Genomic DNA, 16,188 nt, shown 5'->3' with positions numbered 1-16,188 from the left:
AGCCTTTGATGGACAACCTGGATTATGACCTAATCATTTCATTGTAGCTTGCTTTCCCTTAGCTCTTTCTTTTTTGTTTTGTTTTAAACTTTAGAAATTATTTACAGGTCCTTCTCATTGTTGGTTGAATAAAGTTGAGGAAAGCAAGAATTTCTCTAAGAGAGATCGAATCTTCTTAGTTCTTGCTGGTGTGTTTTGTGAAGATTCTTTGATGTTGGGCTTTGACTCTGTGGTTATGTTTGAAAAGCTAAAGTCTCTTCAGCAGAGGTAGAGCAGAATTGGGCATTTGCTGTCGGTATGCTTATGGACTTGCATTAGTTAAATTTAAGAGTAGATGACTCCAAGCAAATTTAAATTTTCTGTTGCAGGTATCCTCTTCTCCATGTTATGGGTTTCCTGTCAGGTTGTTCAAGTTTCTCGGGTGCTGATAAAAGTCATCTACTTCAGATAATCATGAAGGAATACATTACATTTCCTATCTTATTGTCCAACAAGGATTTTTCTGAGGTGAGATACAAATCCTTGGTTTAGTTTTTGGAATCAGTACTCGAAACTTGTGTTTGCTGAATGTTATTTCTATATTCTATGAAAGAGTCATTCCTCATTAACTTGTTTTAGATGAGTTTTGTTTTCTAACTATGCTGTTCAAGAAGATGGTGGGTTAATTGAGATTACATGTTAGACATGGTTCTTTTAAGGAAACCTTAAAATATGCACACTGGTGATGCTTTTACATGTGTATTACACGCAAGTGTTGGTAGGTATAAGAGCCTAAGAGATTATGAAATGATGTACTCATGAGCACAAATGAATGAATGAGTCACTTCTCTAGTGCAGTGCCAGTGTAAGCTGAAATCAATTCTGTATGTGTGTTTCTGTTGAAATATGATATATTCGTCCACAAGTTTCTTGACGTCACTGGATATTTTTATTGGAATGAGGGGGTTTAGTTTTTCCTATTATTTTTGGGTGCCACTGAATGCCATGGTAGGGTTCTCAAGTCAAAATGCCTTTTGAATTATTTTTTTTTTGAGGCCTATTAAAAAGCTGAATTGCGTTACAAGTCATCTTATATTTACGGCATTGTGTTTGATGTTGGTGTTTCTGTTTTCCCTCCAAAAAGATGAAAGCACCTAAAAATCTAACATTGGTGTAATGTCTTTCTGTTGGATTGTTATAAATGATACTAGTTTGTTGTGTGACTTGATTGGTTGCACTTGTATAATAGCTGGTTGTAAGTTTCCATCTTGGTCCCTTTGTCTAATGCAATATATCTGGTCTGTCATTGTGGAAAAAGGCAAAGGAGAGATTACAGAGATCGGTGAAATGAAGACAAAAATAATAGAAAGTGAGTCATTTCATATGAAGTTATTTGAGGCATGAAAAAGGATTATGGCTAACGTCAACATTTTCTTGTGGGAAAAATCTTAGGATCTTTTTGTATATGCAATCTACCTTGTTCATCATTGAGAAAAAAAGAGCAAAAGAAGAGAGCCTGGTGGTAAGCTGAACGGTGAGGAAAAATAATAAATTAGGAAGTGAGATTAATTCCAGTTGGAGGCATTCAGAATAGGAACAGTGTCCATATTAATCTCAACAAGGCTGATTTCATAGAAGTTATTTTATTCTTTATGGACAGGCTAATTTCATTGAAGATATGAACATGTTAAAACAAACATGTGACTGATGATAGATGCAAATACTATCCCCAAAAAAATCTGCACACAAAATTTATGTTTATACGTTATTATATAATGCAAAACTTTGAAAAAATTAGGGGAACTTTTCTTTATATAGTTTGAAAAGTTAATGACATTTTAGTTTAAATATGCAACACCACACTTCATTTCAGGATGTCCTGAATTCGTCAATATCTTTGCTGAAGCAGTGATGAGATAGGTCATACTGATACAACTTTTAAGGTGGCCCTATGAGAAATGGAGCTATCCTCATTGGTTATAAACTGATAGCATTGCTACTGATTATGGTATGGAACATCTCAATGATTAAGATCGATGCCAATAGATCTAAGCCTGACCCTGTTGTCTGTTGTCTGTTCCTTTTTTTTTTTGCCTGTTTGTTTTATAATGAGAGGGAGACCAGAGTGGAGGCTGTCCATGAATTTAGAAGGGGGTATGTAGCATGGAGAAGTGCTTATAGGTTTTATTTGATTGGTATGTAAAATATTAAATTAAGGAGGATATTTTTGCAGAAGGCTGTACAGCTTGCCATGCTTTATGGGATATAGTGCTGGTTAGGTAAGAATTACATGCCCATAAATGGTTGACGTCACAACTTTGAGATCTTGGTAAGATAAAAAATGATGGAAGTTGAAACAAACTTATTCAGTGCCAAAAGAGGGCATCATCCTAGGTGAATTGTAATTGATTGATTTTCTTGGAGTTCATAATCACAACCTTGTTAGATGATTCTTCTTATTAGGCTAACCATCTTTCTGCAGCTATCAAAGGAGTCTTTGGCATGGTAGTTAATATGTTGGGTGTTCCAATGTTGTTTACTAATTATAGCAATGGTGACCTTTCATTAGGTTCTTGGTCTAGAGCATTTGCACATACAAAAAAAATCCAGGGTTTAATCTAAGAAGGATCATAAAGAAACTTGGTTTGATTGTGAGGTTAGAGTAATGCTGTTAGTCCTTTCTGTCCGATGGAAAGGGTATTCTTCATTGAATCTGAGTAAGTTTTTTTCATAGTTGTGTAGTTTGGTGAGGTCAACATTGGTGAAGGAGAGGAGATCCAGCTTCAGAAATAGGTACACACCATGAGAACTGTTGCCACCGGCCTTGAATGGAGGGGAATTGATTGAGCTCTTTGGCTACCCATTTCACTGTCAGAAGAATCTTCTCTGAAATTGGAGCTGGCTAGGGTAAGCTCGTCAAGATTGATTGGATAACTGTCAAATTTATTGGTGTCTCTATGACTTTTTGAAGGTGGAAGTTATTACCAGTTACTAAGTTCTCTGATTCTGGAAGTTATGGATAGAAGGATTTCTTTAATGTGCAAATTCAAGAATGCCATGAGCTGAACTTTTATTAGCATTGATGATTCTTGTGGCTCATTAGTTGAGTCAACTCTGTGGGTGACCATCAAAGAGGTTATGATATATGATAGTGGCTGGAATAGGTTGCAATCATGAGGTTCTATCTGTGTACTTCTGGTGCAACATGAATCTCGGACAGCTCTTGACATGGTCTATTGATTTATGTAGTCAGGAATGTGTGTGTAAATTTTCTTTTCAATATGAAATATAATGTAGGAACTCATTGTAGAGAAGTGTCATTTTGATTGTTTTGCTGATTTGATGCGAATATCAGCAACCAAATAACTCAGGCACATACCTATCCCTTCAGTGTAAAATATCCTATAGATATGGGAATTCTTGATTATTACATTTTAACTTCCCAAAGTATGGGGATGTTGCTGGATCTCTCTCTCTCTCTCTCTCTTTCCTTTTTGCTTTCTTTCTCTTTTTCCTTTTTCTCCCCAGGAGTATATTGCTGGATATCTCTATTCACACAGATGGCAATCTAGTTTGTCTGTGTTCCTGGTAGAATTGGATGGGTTGTTTTTTCTTTCTAAGTATTGTGTCATTCATTGTGTTCCCTGTTTTCTGTTATTAAAGATTCTGCTAATAGTTTTGTTAATAATTTACATTGATATCCTCCTGATGTATTTTCCTCTCAAACATATTCTACTGGATGTATTTAGATGGCAGGTGGGGCATGTTACATTTTATTTAAAGAGTTTAGAAGTCCTTTAATTTACCACGAGAAGGATGTGGATGTTGGAACTCTTAATAAAGGTATGCCTATTTTCCATTTTTGATATGTTTGATTTCTCTGTGAACAATATAGCTTCACCTTTTTCTGAATTTGATTTCTTGACATGATTTAGATCTAATTTTGAAATTAATAACTTCCTGTTTGAATGGGAACTTCTTTCATATCATTGTATTTTGTTGGTTTTTGTGTACACTCACAAGACCTAATATTTTGTAGACTTTAATTCTACAGCTAATTCTTCTTTCTTTTTTGCAATTAGCATATAAATAATGCTTCTTTTCTTCCAATTAAAACTCGTAACCTTCAATAGAAAGTGAACAAGTGAAGAGGGCAATATAAGTCTACTCACTGGTGAACATGAGAAATTTCAATGTATGTAGATGCCTCAATCCAAAATAGAATAAAAATTATATTTTATCATCAAAATAAAATGGAGCAACATAGAAAGAGGATAACTAATTTTTCAGAGGAAAGAAATAAGGATTGCAGATAAGAGCTACAATAAGAGAGAGAAATGCATGAGGATAGAAGTGACATTTTCTTGGATTGATGCTGGTCTCTTAGCTAAAGAGTTGGTTTCCACAATCCACGTTGCATGATATATGAGCCTGAGAAAAGCTAGAGATCACTTCTGTGGAAATGATTAGAACTTTGTTAGTTAAGTGTGAATACTTCAAAAATTCCTGGTGGATGTCCTGGGTTAATTGCTTATAATGCTGAAGCCCCCCTCATCTATGATATACCTCAACTTAGATGTTTTGCCTCTTTGAGACCTTCCAAAATGTTGGATTTTGTTGCATCACCCTAACTAGAATGTCAAAAAACCTTGATCATTGGCTTTTCATCTCTATTAATGCTGCCTATCACTAACTTTCTGAATTAATTGAGATAATAACTATCAAAGTTAAATTTTACCTTACTAAAAAGGAGGTGGATTTTGACAGAACTTAGAGGAAATGGAAGCATGTTATTGCATATAGGGTTCTGATGTCCAATTAGGAGGTTATTTAAATTTCTTTTGAACCCCTAGGGTAGAAGAGGTTGAACTCTTCCTAAAATTGATACTGTCAATCCATATAAGGTTTGAAAGATTCTATTTTTCCTATGGAAGAATGAAATTAGGAAATCCATGATTTTGTAATAAGGTAAAGAATTAGGTAATCCATAATCAAAGGGATATGATGTAATTAGGTTAGGAAAATTTCTAATTTTGGTGCTAGGACCTTTTGTATATATATATATATGAGTCTCTGTACAGTCTGAATATCAATTAAAAGAATTTTATACCTTTTATTCCTCCCATCTCTCTTTTTCTACATGGTATCAGAGCCCTATGCTCATGAATCTAGGGAGGGAAGGATATTTTTTTGTTTTGGCCATCATTGTTGAGTTAGAGATCATAGTCAACCTTCATTGTTGACCTTAAGAATTTGCCTCTCGTTTGCATCACACCATTATTGCAAACAAAGCCTTAGAAAAATCAATCGCGTAACCAGTTCGAGGCCTCAGTAAAACCCTTGCCATTGCCCCCTTGTCTCAGTCTTGCCGTTGCCCTTAGATCTTCCTTGTTGTCGGCCTTCCCTTTACCTCAGACTTCCATCCTCGCATCATCGCAAACTCATCGTGAAACAAAAATAGCACCATCGTTGTTTTCTCTACTAGCGACAATGATCCTTACACATGACGTCTTTGCCTCACACTGAATCTCTTTCTCACCATTGGTGTAAGCGAAGATTTTTCCTTCTATATGCATTGTAGATATTGTTGCAAATCAAGGGTACCAGACCTCTGACATACTTCTGTGAACGTCGAGATTGCCAGACCTCCGACACCACTACTACGACCATCGCTACAACCACCATTATCCCACAATGATACTAGTGGGAGCTTGAACGCGATTGTCTAAGCTCTATGGGTAATCTTTAGTGAGTCCTTTGACTTAAGACTTATTTTATATTTTCCCTAAAAAAAAAAAAAATGGAAAAGAAAGAAAGAAGGAAAAATGTCTGAGAATTGCAGAATATTCAAATGGTATACAAGCTTAATGGGAAGAAAGATTTAAAATGGTCATAACTTGTTTGTACCTTTCTGAAGGGAAAGAGAAATTAAGTCATCTCTTGGGAACTGGATCAAACTTAATGATGCTTGAAATTAGTGCACATATATGCTCCATGACAACTGCTAAAGACATCTGAGATGTAGTTCATCAGACATACTCGAAGGCACTAGATGCAGCTTAAGTGTACAAAATAAAAATTAAGATTGGAGCAACGGAAGTAGGGAAACAAGATAGCCACAAAGTATGTTAATATGTTGAAAAATCTATGACAAGAACTTGATCACTATTGATGCATTGAGACAAAATATCTTGAGGATGCAACAATTTTGAAAAATTATATTGAAAAGGATCGAATTTATGATTTCTTAGTTGGTCTCAATGTTGAGTTTGACCAAGTTAGAGTTCAAATACTTAGCATAGAGCTCCCAACTTTGAATGGTACTATCTTTATTACCTGAGTAGAAGAAAGCAAAAGTGTCATGCTTGAACCTTAGAATATGAAAGGCTTAATGATGGTTGCTAACAAGGGCAATGATCTGAAGGTTAACACTGCTAATAACAAAATGATTGATTGGTTAAGGGCTTCAATGATAATAAGGATAACTTATGGTGCACTTATTGTCGAAAGGCTAAATATACATGAGAGAAATGTTGGAAACTTCATGGCAAGCCAACCACATCTAGCAAAGAGTGAGGTTACAATGGAGGCTAGCAGAGGGATAATGGGTAAGCACATTTGTCTTCTATTCAACTAGTTGAGAAACCTTCAAGTATCTGTTCATTGGCTCTTTTAGGTAAGTTTCCTATTTCCATTGGATTAAAAGTCTTGGATGAAACTTTTGCCAATTCATGAGTTATAGATTTAGGTGTCACAGATCACATGATTCATTCATCACACCAATTTAACAACTATAACCCTTGTCCAAGTAGTAGGAAATAGCTACAACGAATGGTTCATTAACCATTGTCGCATGTGTAGGAGATGTCAAAATTAGTTCTACACTCACACTTAGGAATGTGCTTTATGTTCCAAAGTTGTCCACTAATCTTGTCTCTATACAAAAGCTTACACAAGATTTGGGTTGCAATGTGACTTTTTACCCTGCTCGCTATGTATTTCACGACTAGGACGTAGGGAAGATGATTGGACTTGCTAAGGTACGGAATGGGCTACACTACATTTTCAATAAAGAAAAAATCTAGCTTCATCATCATAGACTTGGACATCCGTCATTTAGAACTCTTAGAATCTTGTTTCTTTCTCTATTTAGGAAATTAAATGTTGAGAGCTTTCATTGTGATGTATGTGAACTCACCAAACACAAACGTTCAACCTTTCCCACCAATAACAAAAGAAGTTAAAAGCCTTTTTTATCTAATTTATAGTGATATTTGGGGTCTTTCTCCTATCCCTAACATATCTAAGGCATGTTGTTCAGATGTTGTTCAGGTGAAGTTACAACTTTTCTAGTATATGTAGTCAACATCATCATGATGGGAAATGAAGAAAAGGAGAGACAAACTTTGAGGCAATGCTTGCCTAAGGAATTTGATATTAAAGAGTTAGGAAGGTTGAAATACTTTTTAGGAATCAAGGTTGCACAGTCTAAGCATAGAATTTTAATTTCTCAACAGAAATATATAATGAACCTTCTCAAGGAAACAGGGAAATTGACGTGTAAACTAGCAAACACACCAATAGATCCTAATCATAATCTTGAAAAGGCTGGGGAAGATGTTGTGTTAGATAGAGAGATATATCAACATGTGGTAGGAAGACTCATTTATCTCTCTCACATAAGATTAGATATAACATATGTTGTAAGTGTGATTAGCCAATTCATGCATAGTCTAAAAAGAGGTTCATTTGTAAGCTACTAATCGAGTGTTGCAGTACCTTAAGAGGTCTCTAGGAAAGGGCATCCTATTTAAATGAAGCTTGGGACTAGTACTTAAAGCATACATAGATGTAGATCATGCTGGATCAGTGGTTGATAGAATATCAACAATTGGGTATTGCACCTTTTTTAGTAGGAATTTGATGACATGAAGAAGTAAGAAACAAAGTTTGGTGGTGAGGTTCAATACAGAAGCAAAATTTCAGACAGTGATCTAAGGAGTCTGTGATCTACTATGGTTGAAGATCATTTTGGAAGATTTGAAGATTAAATTAGATGACCTAATGAGACTTTAGTACGACAACATATTTGCAATCAGTATCGCATATAATCTAGGTAACATGATCAAATGAAATAGACACATTTTATTAAGGAGAAACTAGATAGTGGATTAATCTATACTCCTTATGTAGTTATTGACTGCCAACTTGTCAGAAAAGGTTTAAGTAATACAAAGTTTCAAGCAAGTGTATCCAAGCTAGGAATGAAAAACATCTATTCACTAGCTTGAGGTATGGAAGAATGAAATTAAGAAAACCATGATTTTGTAATTAAGGAGAGAATTAGACAATCTCGTAATCAAAGGGATCTGATGTAATTAGGTTAGGAAAGTTCCTAATTTAGGTGTTAGGAATTTTTGTATATATATGTGGGCCTCTATATAGGCTGAATATCAATGAAACGACATTTATACCTTTTATTCCTTCCATCTCTCCACTTCTACATTTCCTTCAATTCTTTTAGCTAATTTTTTTTTTTTAAATAGGAAAATAAGAATAAACACATGAATGCCTAACAAAAAGGGTGTGCAATCTAAGTAGACCAAGAGTACACAAAATTTGCCTAAAAGGCAAGAAAAGAAAATTAGAGCTCAAATGGTGAACAAAATCTTGCAAGGTCATAAAACTATAATCCAAAGACTTCATTGACCAAAGATCAAGAGAAACTTTTATTTTATTTTATTTTTTTATCAGAAATGAAGAAATATGCATTAATAGAAGTAAAGATACAAGAAAAGAATGAGAGGTCCTTCCCATAAAATACAGAAACTGATCAAAGGAGAATACACCCATCTATAGAAAACTATATACAAAGATAAACCCTAACTATCTCAAACTTTTGAATCACAAACCGTAGTCCAGTTGAGTTGTAAGACACTAAGAGGAACTCCCCTAAAAGCAGTAGTACAAAATGCCCATAGAGAGGAATAGAAATGAGGTAAATCCCATAATATTCCTTCCAATCTCCCCTTATCCTAAAAAATCCTAGCGTTTCTTTCTTGCCACACAATCCACAACAAAGTGAGACAAGTGATTTGCCAAGGTGTCTTGCCTCTAATTGAATTCCCTAAACCTCTAAATGCAATAATCATCATGTCCTCAATACTCCTTGGTGGATGCCAACCCTGCTAGATTGAAGAGCTTGTGCCAAAGCCCAATAGTTAAAGGGCAATGAAGAAAGAGGTGGTCGATCGATTCTCCATTTCCCTTGCATAGAATGCACCACTAAAGACAAAGGGATTTTTGTAGGGTCTTCTCGACTGCAGCTTGTCATTGGTGTCTACCTTCCCATGTATTACTAACCAAGCAAGGGCCTTAACCTTTGAAGGGGCTTTTGATCTCCACAAAAAGTTGATCAAAAGGAACAAGACAAGATTTGAGAAATTTGACAAGGCCAAGAAAAAAGATTTAACAAAAAACAAGTCTGATGAGGACAAAGACCAAACTCTTGAATCTGCCATAGAAGGAGAAAAATGCATTGAACTAAGGGAGGGCATGAGTCTTTGAAGGAGTTCAATTTCTGTATCAATGAGATTATGACGAAAAGTAAAATTCCAAAAGAGTGGATAGGAATTGCTAAGAACAACTAAGAAGGTGAGGTTTTTCACAGAACTATCTCTATAAAGACCAAGGAATTGAGAGCGTAAAGGTTGATTACCCTACCATAGATCTTCCCAAAAACAGATTCTCTCCCCATCCCCCACCACTAGGCAAATAAATAAGGAGAAATCCTGGAAAACTTGAGCAATAACCTTCCAAGGACATCTGTGTGACCATCTAACCACTATGTTGGCATCCCATCCATTAGGATGTGTCTCATAAATACTTACAATAACCTTATACCGAAGACCATGCCTTTCCCTAGGGAACCTCCAAAGCCATTTCCCTAAGAGAGCATTATTTCTCAAGGAAGTCTTCTTGAATCCCAAACCTCCTAACTCCTTTGGCCTACAAACAACATCCTGTCTGATAAAATGATCTTTCTTCCCTTCCCTTGGCCTAGACCAAAGGAAATCCCTTTGCAGTTTCTCAATCTTTGGGGCTATTGATACTGGGATTTTGAAGAGGGATAGGAAGTTGCTTGGGATGTGAGACAGATTTGACTGAAGTAAAGTAATCCTCCCCCTCAGGAACAAAAAAGCCTTTTTTCACCCTTTTAACCTTCTCGATATTCTTTCAACCATCAGATCCCAAAAGCCTATTGTCTTTGGGTTCCCTCCTAATGGAAGACCTAAATAAGACAAAGGCCACTCTAACACTTTGCAATCATGGATCGAAGCCAAACTAGACAACAACTCCTGACTTGTATTAATACCTGATATGATGTTTTTTTCTAAATTGATTTTTAATCCTGATACTTGCCCAAAAACCAAAAGAATTAGCTTGAGGTTTTGAAGATGTTCCTGAGAGGCTTTAGAGAAAAAAATAGTGTCATCTGTAAACTGTTGTAAAGACACTCTAGTCTTATCCCTTCCCATAATGAAGCCCTCAGTTAACCCAATTTCCTATACTCTAATCATCATCTTGCTTAGAACATTTGCTACTAAGGTAAAAAAAAAGGGGGTCTCTTTGTCTCAAACCTCTAATGGCCTTAACCCAACCCTTTGCATTTCCGTTAACTAGGATTGCAAAACTTGTTGAAGACAAACAACCCTTCATCCAAGATCTCCATTTTGGGTTGAACCCCTTCCTTTCTAGCACATAGTCCAAAAAGCCCCAATCCACATGATCATAGGCCTTCTCAAAATCGATTTATTTATTTATTTTTTTTATTGGAAACGACAAAGGCATATATTGATAAAAAGGAAAGTACAAGAGAAGGATGAGGAATCCTCCCACCAAAGAAAAACAAAACTATAATGAAACAAATGCGAGAAAATACAAAGAAGATACAGGCAACTGCTATGAGTTAGGCCACCCCAATGGAGTTGCACGCCGCTAACCAATCAAGGAGTATCACATTAAGGGGAATCCCCTTAAAAACCTTAGAACAAAAAGCCCAAAGAGAAGCAAGGAAATGAATCATGTCCCAAAGGTTCTCTGAATTCCTTGTTTTATCCTCAAAAATCCTTGCATTTCTTTCCCGCCACACCTCCCATAATAAAGCGATGCACGCAGCTTGCCATAATACAATCCCTCTCTTAGAAGATCCAAACCCATTAAAATTGGTAGAAAGCATGTCACAGATGCTCCTAGGAGGGACCCAATCTATCTTTGTTAATTGAAATAGTCTGTACCACAACCCCATCGTCAGAGGGCAATGAAGAAAAAGATGATCTACTGTTTCTCCCTGCTTCATGCACAACATACAAATGTCAGGACTAAGTGCTTTGTAGGGTCTTCTCAACTGTAGCATGTCATTAGTATTTACCTTCTTGTGAGCCACTAACCAGACAAAGGACTTGATTTTGAAGGGGACTTGAGAATTCCAGACTAATTTGGAAGGGAAAACTGAAGGCAAACCAGATCTTTGGGATAAGGCAAGAAAGAAAGATTTGACTGTGAAAAGTGCTGAAGAAGATAAAGACCAAGATCTCTTATCTGGAACCGAAGGTGATAAATGTATAAGATCAAGAGACCGCATGAGACTCTCTAAATCTTTTATCTCGGAATCGGAAAGGTTACGGCGGAAGTTAAAGTTCCAAGAGAAGGGTCGAGTGGATCCGAGAATTGAAGAAATAGGAATATTTTTATCCATTACTACTCTAAGTAGTCTTGGATAACGGACCCCCATAGGTTGATCCCCCCACCACAAATCTTCCCAGAATCGAATTCTTTCCCCATCTCCTACCATGAACCGAGTAAACTTGGAAAAATCTTGGAAAACTTGTGCAATAGCCTTCCAAGGACAACGATGTGACCATCTAACAACAGTGTTGGCGTCCCAACCATTAGAGTGTGATCCATAAATGCTTAAAATGACCTGATGTCACAACGCTGAACCCTCCCTGGGATACCTCCACAACCATTTCCCTAAGAGAGCGGAATTCCGCAAGGAAATCCTTCCGAGATCCAAACCCCCTTTTGCCTTCGGATTACACACTACATCCCAACTAACTAGATGATCTCTTTTGCCTTCCCCAACCCCGGACCATAAAAAGTCTCTTTGCAACCTCTCAATTCTTACTGCCACGGAGGCGGGAATCTTAAACAATGAAAGGAAGTAACAAGGCATATGAGTGAGACAAGATTGAATGAGAGTTATCCTACCTCCAAATTCTCAAAATCGATTTTGAAGACCACCCCTTCCTCTCCCGACCTCTTTTTCTCATCCATCATTTCATTGGCTATAAACATAGCATCCAAAATTTGTCTCCCTTCAACAAAGGCTCCTTGAGAGCCAAAGATTGTTTCATGGAGGACTTTGCGTAAACGCCTTGATAAGACCTTAGCAATTATCTTTTATAAACTTGTAACCAAGCTAATAGGTCCAAAGTCTGATATTTTAAAGGTTTGGCTTTTCTTAGGCATCATAGCAATGAAGGTAGCATTTGTACTTTGATTTATTATCCCATTAGTGTGGAACTCTAGAAACACCTTCATAAGGTCCTCTTTGATAAAATCCCAGCACTCTTGATACATTGCAATAGTAAACCCATTTGGACCCTGGTCTTTTCCTTATTCAATTGGAAAACTGCCAAGCATACCTCCTCTTCAAAAAAGGGCCTATCTAACTAAGCCGCACTCTCTCTAGAAATAGGGACCCAATCTAAACCTTCAACCCTCCAAGAAGCACCTTCGGATTTGGAATAGAGCTTCCCAAATAAATTTACAATCTCCTCTAAAATTATTTCAATGTTGCTTAGAGTCACCCCCCCGCCCTTAGAGACCAATGACTTAATGAACTTCCTATTTCGCGTTCCATTGGCCACTTTATGAAAGAACTTAGAATTGCAATCCCTTTCTTTTATCCACTTGACCATAGATTTTTGCCTCCAACAAACCTCTTCCTTTGACCACAATTCTTCTAACTCCCTTCTTCTTAAGGTCCTTTCTGATAACTGATCATGATTCAAGTTCCCTTCTTGTTCAATTAGATCAATTCTACCTAAGTCCGAAAGAATGAAATTTTTCCTCTCTTAAATCTCCAAAATGCACTTTATTCCAATATTTCAACTTTGATTTAATGAACTTTAATTTCCTTATGAACTTATGACCTTCCCAACCTTCAATTGGACACTCTTGCCACCAATCACTAAAATTGTCCTTAAACTCAGAATGGAGTGGTCACATATTCTCAAAGTTGAAAGGAGTTGGGCCCCACTTTAAAGGATTAGTTTCCAAATAAATTGGGCTATGATCTAAGGTCCATCTTGGAAGCGCCACTTGAAGACTTTGAGGGAAAAAATAGTCCCACTCATATGAAAACAAAAATCTATCTAACCTCTTGCAAATAGGAACATCTTGCATGTTTGACCAAGTAAAAGCTGCGATTCTTAGAGAGGGATCAAACAAACCGCTCTCCCTTATAAACTCGTCAAAACACCTCATGTTCGGTGTTAACCTAGAAGCACCCAATTTCTCGGAGATCCTCCTTATTACATTAAAGCCCCTTCCTACACACCACATTGGGAACGTTAGACCATATAGGTCTTGTAGCTCCATCCAAAAATCCCTCATCCACAAAGGCTTATTTGGACCATACACTGAAGTTAACCAAAACGAACCTTCTTCACCAGAATTCAAGAGAAACCCCAACATTCTTCAAACTTTTGAAGTACAGACCGCAATCCAGTTGAGTTGTAAAACACTTGGAGGAACTCCTCTAAAAGTTTCAGTACAAGAAGCTCATAGAGAAGAATAGAACCAAATCAAATCCCATAACATCTCTTCCGTTCTCCCTTTATCCTCAAAGATCCTATTGTTTCTCTCTTGTCACACCATCCAAATCAAAGTAAGGCTAGCGATTTGCCAAAGTGTCTTGCCTTTTAATGAGTTTCCCAAGCCTTTAAAAGCAATAACCAACATGAGGGACCCAAACCAACCCTGCTAGATTGAACAACTTGTGCCAGAGTCCAATGGTAACAGGACAATGAAGAAAAAGGTGGTCAATTGACTCTCCATTTCCTTTGCAAAGAATGCACCATTGAGGACAAAGGGATTTGTAGGGTCTTCTCAATTGCAACTTATCATTGGTGTTTACCTTCCCATGTGCTACTAACCAAGCAAGGGCCTTAACCTTTGAAGGGGCTTTTGAACTCCACAAAAACTTGGCCGGAAGGAATAAGATAGGATTTGAGACTTTTGACAATGCCAAGAATAAAGAATTCATTGAAAACAATCCTTACGATGAAAAAGACCATGCTCTTGAATCTGCCAAAGAAGGAGAGAAAAGCATAGAACTAAGGGAGGACATTAATCTCTGAAGGAGATCAATTTCTGAATCAGTAAGATTGTGGTGAAAGTTAAAATTCCAAGACAATGGAAAAGAATTGTTAAGGACATTTGAGACAGTGAGGTTTTTCACAGAAATAACTCTGTAAAGATCAGCAAATTGAGAGCACAAAGTTTGGTTACCCCACCAAAGATCTTCCAAAAAACGAATTCTCTCCCCATTGCCCACCACTAAGCGGACAAAAGGGAAAAAACCTGGAAAACTTGAGCAATAGCCTTCCAAGGACATCTGTGTGACCATCTAACCACCATGTTGACGTTCCATCCATTAGAATGTGTCCCATATATACTCGCAATAACCTTATGCCAAAGACCACTCCTTTCTCTAGGGAACCTCCAAAGCCATTTCCCTAAGAGAGCAATATTTCTCAGAGAAGTCTTCCCAAAACCCAAACCTCCCAACTCCTTTGGTCTACTAATAACATCTCATCTGATAAGATGATCTTTCTTCCCTTTCCCCGCCCCAGACCAAAGAAAATCCCTTTGCATCTTCTCAATCTTTGAAGCTATTGATGCTGAGATTTTAAAGAGAGAGAGGAAGTAGCTAGGGATGTGAGACAGACAAGACTGAATTAAAGTAATCCTCCTTCTCAAAGACAAAAAGGCCTTTTTCCAACCATCCATCCTCCTCGAAATTCTCTCAATCATCTGATCCTAAAGTCTATTGTCTTTGGGTTCCCTCTCAATGGAAGGCCTAAATAAGACAAAGGCCACTCTGACACTCTGCAATCCAAAACCGAGGCCAAACTAGACAACAACTCCTGCCTAGTGTTAATACCTGAAATAGTGGTTTTTTCTAAATTGATTTTTAAACCAGATACTTGCCCAAAAACCAAAAGGATAATCTTGAGGTTTTGAAGATGTTCCGTGAAGGCTTTAGAGAAAAAGATGGTGTCATTTGCAAACTGTAACAAAGACCTAGTCCTATCCCTCCTCACAAAGAAACCCTCAGTTATCCCAGTTTCCTTTGCTCTGATCATCATTCTACTTAGAACATCTGCCACTAGAGTAAAAAGGAAAGGAGAAAGGGGGTCTCCTCGTCTCAAACCTCTAGAGGCCTTAACCTAACTCTTTGCATTCCCATTAACTAGGATTGCAAAACTTGATGAAGACAAACAACCCCTTATCCAAGATCTCCATTTCTGGCTGAACCCCTTCCTTTGTAGCACATGATCTAAAAAGCCCCAATCCACATGATCATAGGCCTTCTCAAAATCGATTTTTTTTTTTTTTTGATAAGTAAAGGATATGCATTAAAAAGGCAAAACGCCACAAAGTATACAGGGAGTATACAAGGCAACTAAGTGTCACGGACTTAGTCGTTCACTAAGCTTGTGCGACACTTAGACAAGTCAAGACGCTTGATCTTGCTAAGTCAGCCTTGCTCCCCAATGCTTAGCTCGCTCGGCTAAGACACTCGTGACTCAAAAGCTTAAGAAGTTTGGTAGGCAACTCTTGAAAGAATGGAAGCTTTCACTAACTCAAGGAAACCTTTACAAGTGCTTGGATGCTCACTTGCTTGGTTAGGAAGTGATTTGGGTGGTGCCTTGGCCAAATGAGGCCCTCACCTATTTATAGGCACCAAGGGAACTCTCTGGAACCTTGGAGGGTTCCTTACAAATCAAGAATATTCTAGAACATCCTACCCTATTCTATGTACAACCCTATGTACAAGAATATACAAGAGATTCCTAGAAGTCTCTAGAAAGCCTTGGACTCCTCCCATGCCTTCTCCCATAGTGTAGAGATGTGTGG

The 16,188-nt window shown here is 37.3% G+C and overlaps 1 protein-coding gene across 3 annotated transcripts in view; it reads left to right on the top strand.

Annotated features, from left to right (window-relative positions):
• The window catches only part of LOC117918346, a 65,573-nt gene that overhangs the window by 1,855 nt on the left and 47,530 nt on the right, over window positions 1-16,188 (top strand). For all 3 annotated transcript variants that reach the window (XM_034834920.1, XM_034834921.1, XM_034834919.1), the window contains exons 4-6: window positions 108-267; window positions 369-507; window positions 3,729-3,822. In XM_034834920.1, coding sequence (XP_034690811.1) covers window positions 108-267; window positions 369-507; window positions 3,729-3,822 — 393 coding nt within the window. The remainder of the gene's footprint in view (window positions 1-107; window positions 268-368; window positions 508-3,728; window positions 3,823-16,188) is intronic.

The sequence above is a fragment of the Vitis riparia genome, chromosome 7 (assembly GCF_004353265.1).
Source record: "Vitis riparia cultivar Riparia Gloire de Montpellier isolate 1030 chromosome 7, EGFV_Vit.rip_1.0, whole genome shotgun sequence".
NCBI lineage: Eukaryota > Viridiplantae > Streptophyta > Magnoliopsida > Vitales > Vitaceae > Vitis > Vitis riparia.
Note: the sequence above shows the minus strand (reverse complement) of the source record. Positions and strands in the feature narration are given on the sequence as shown.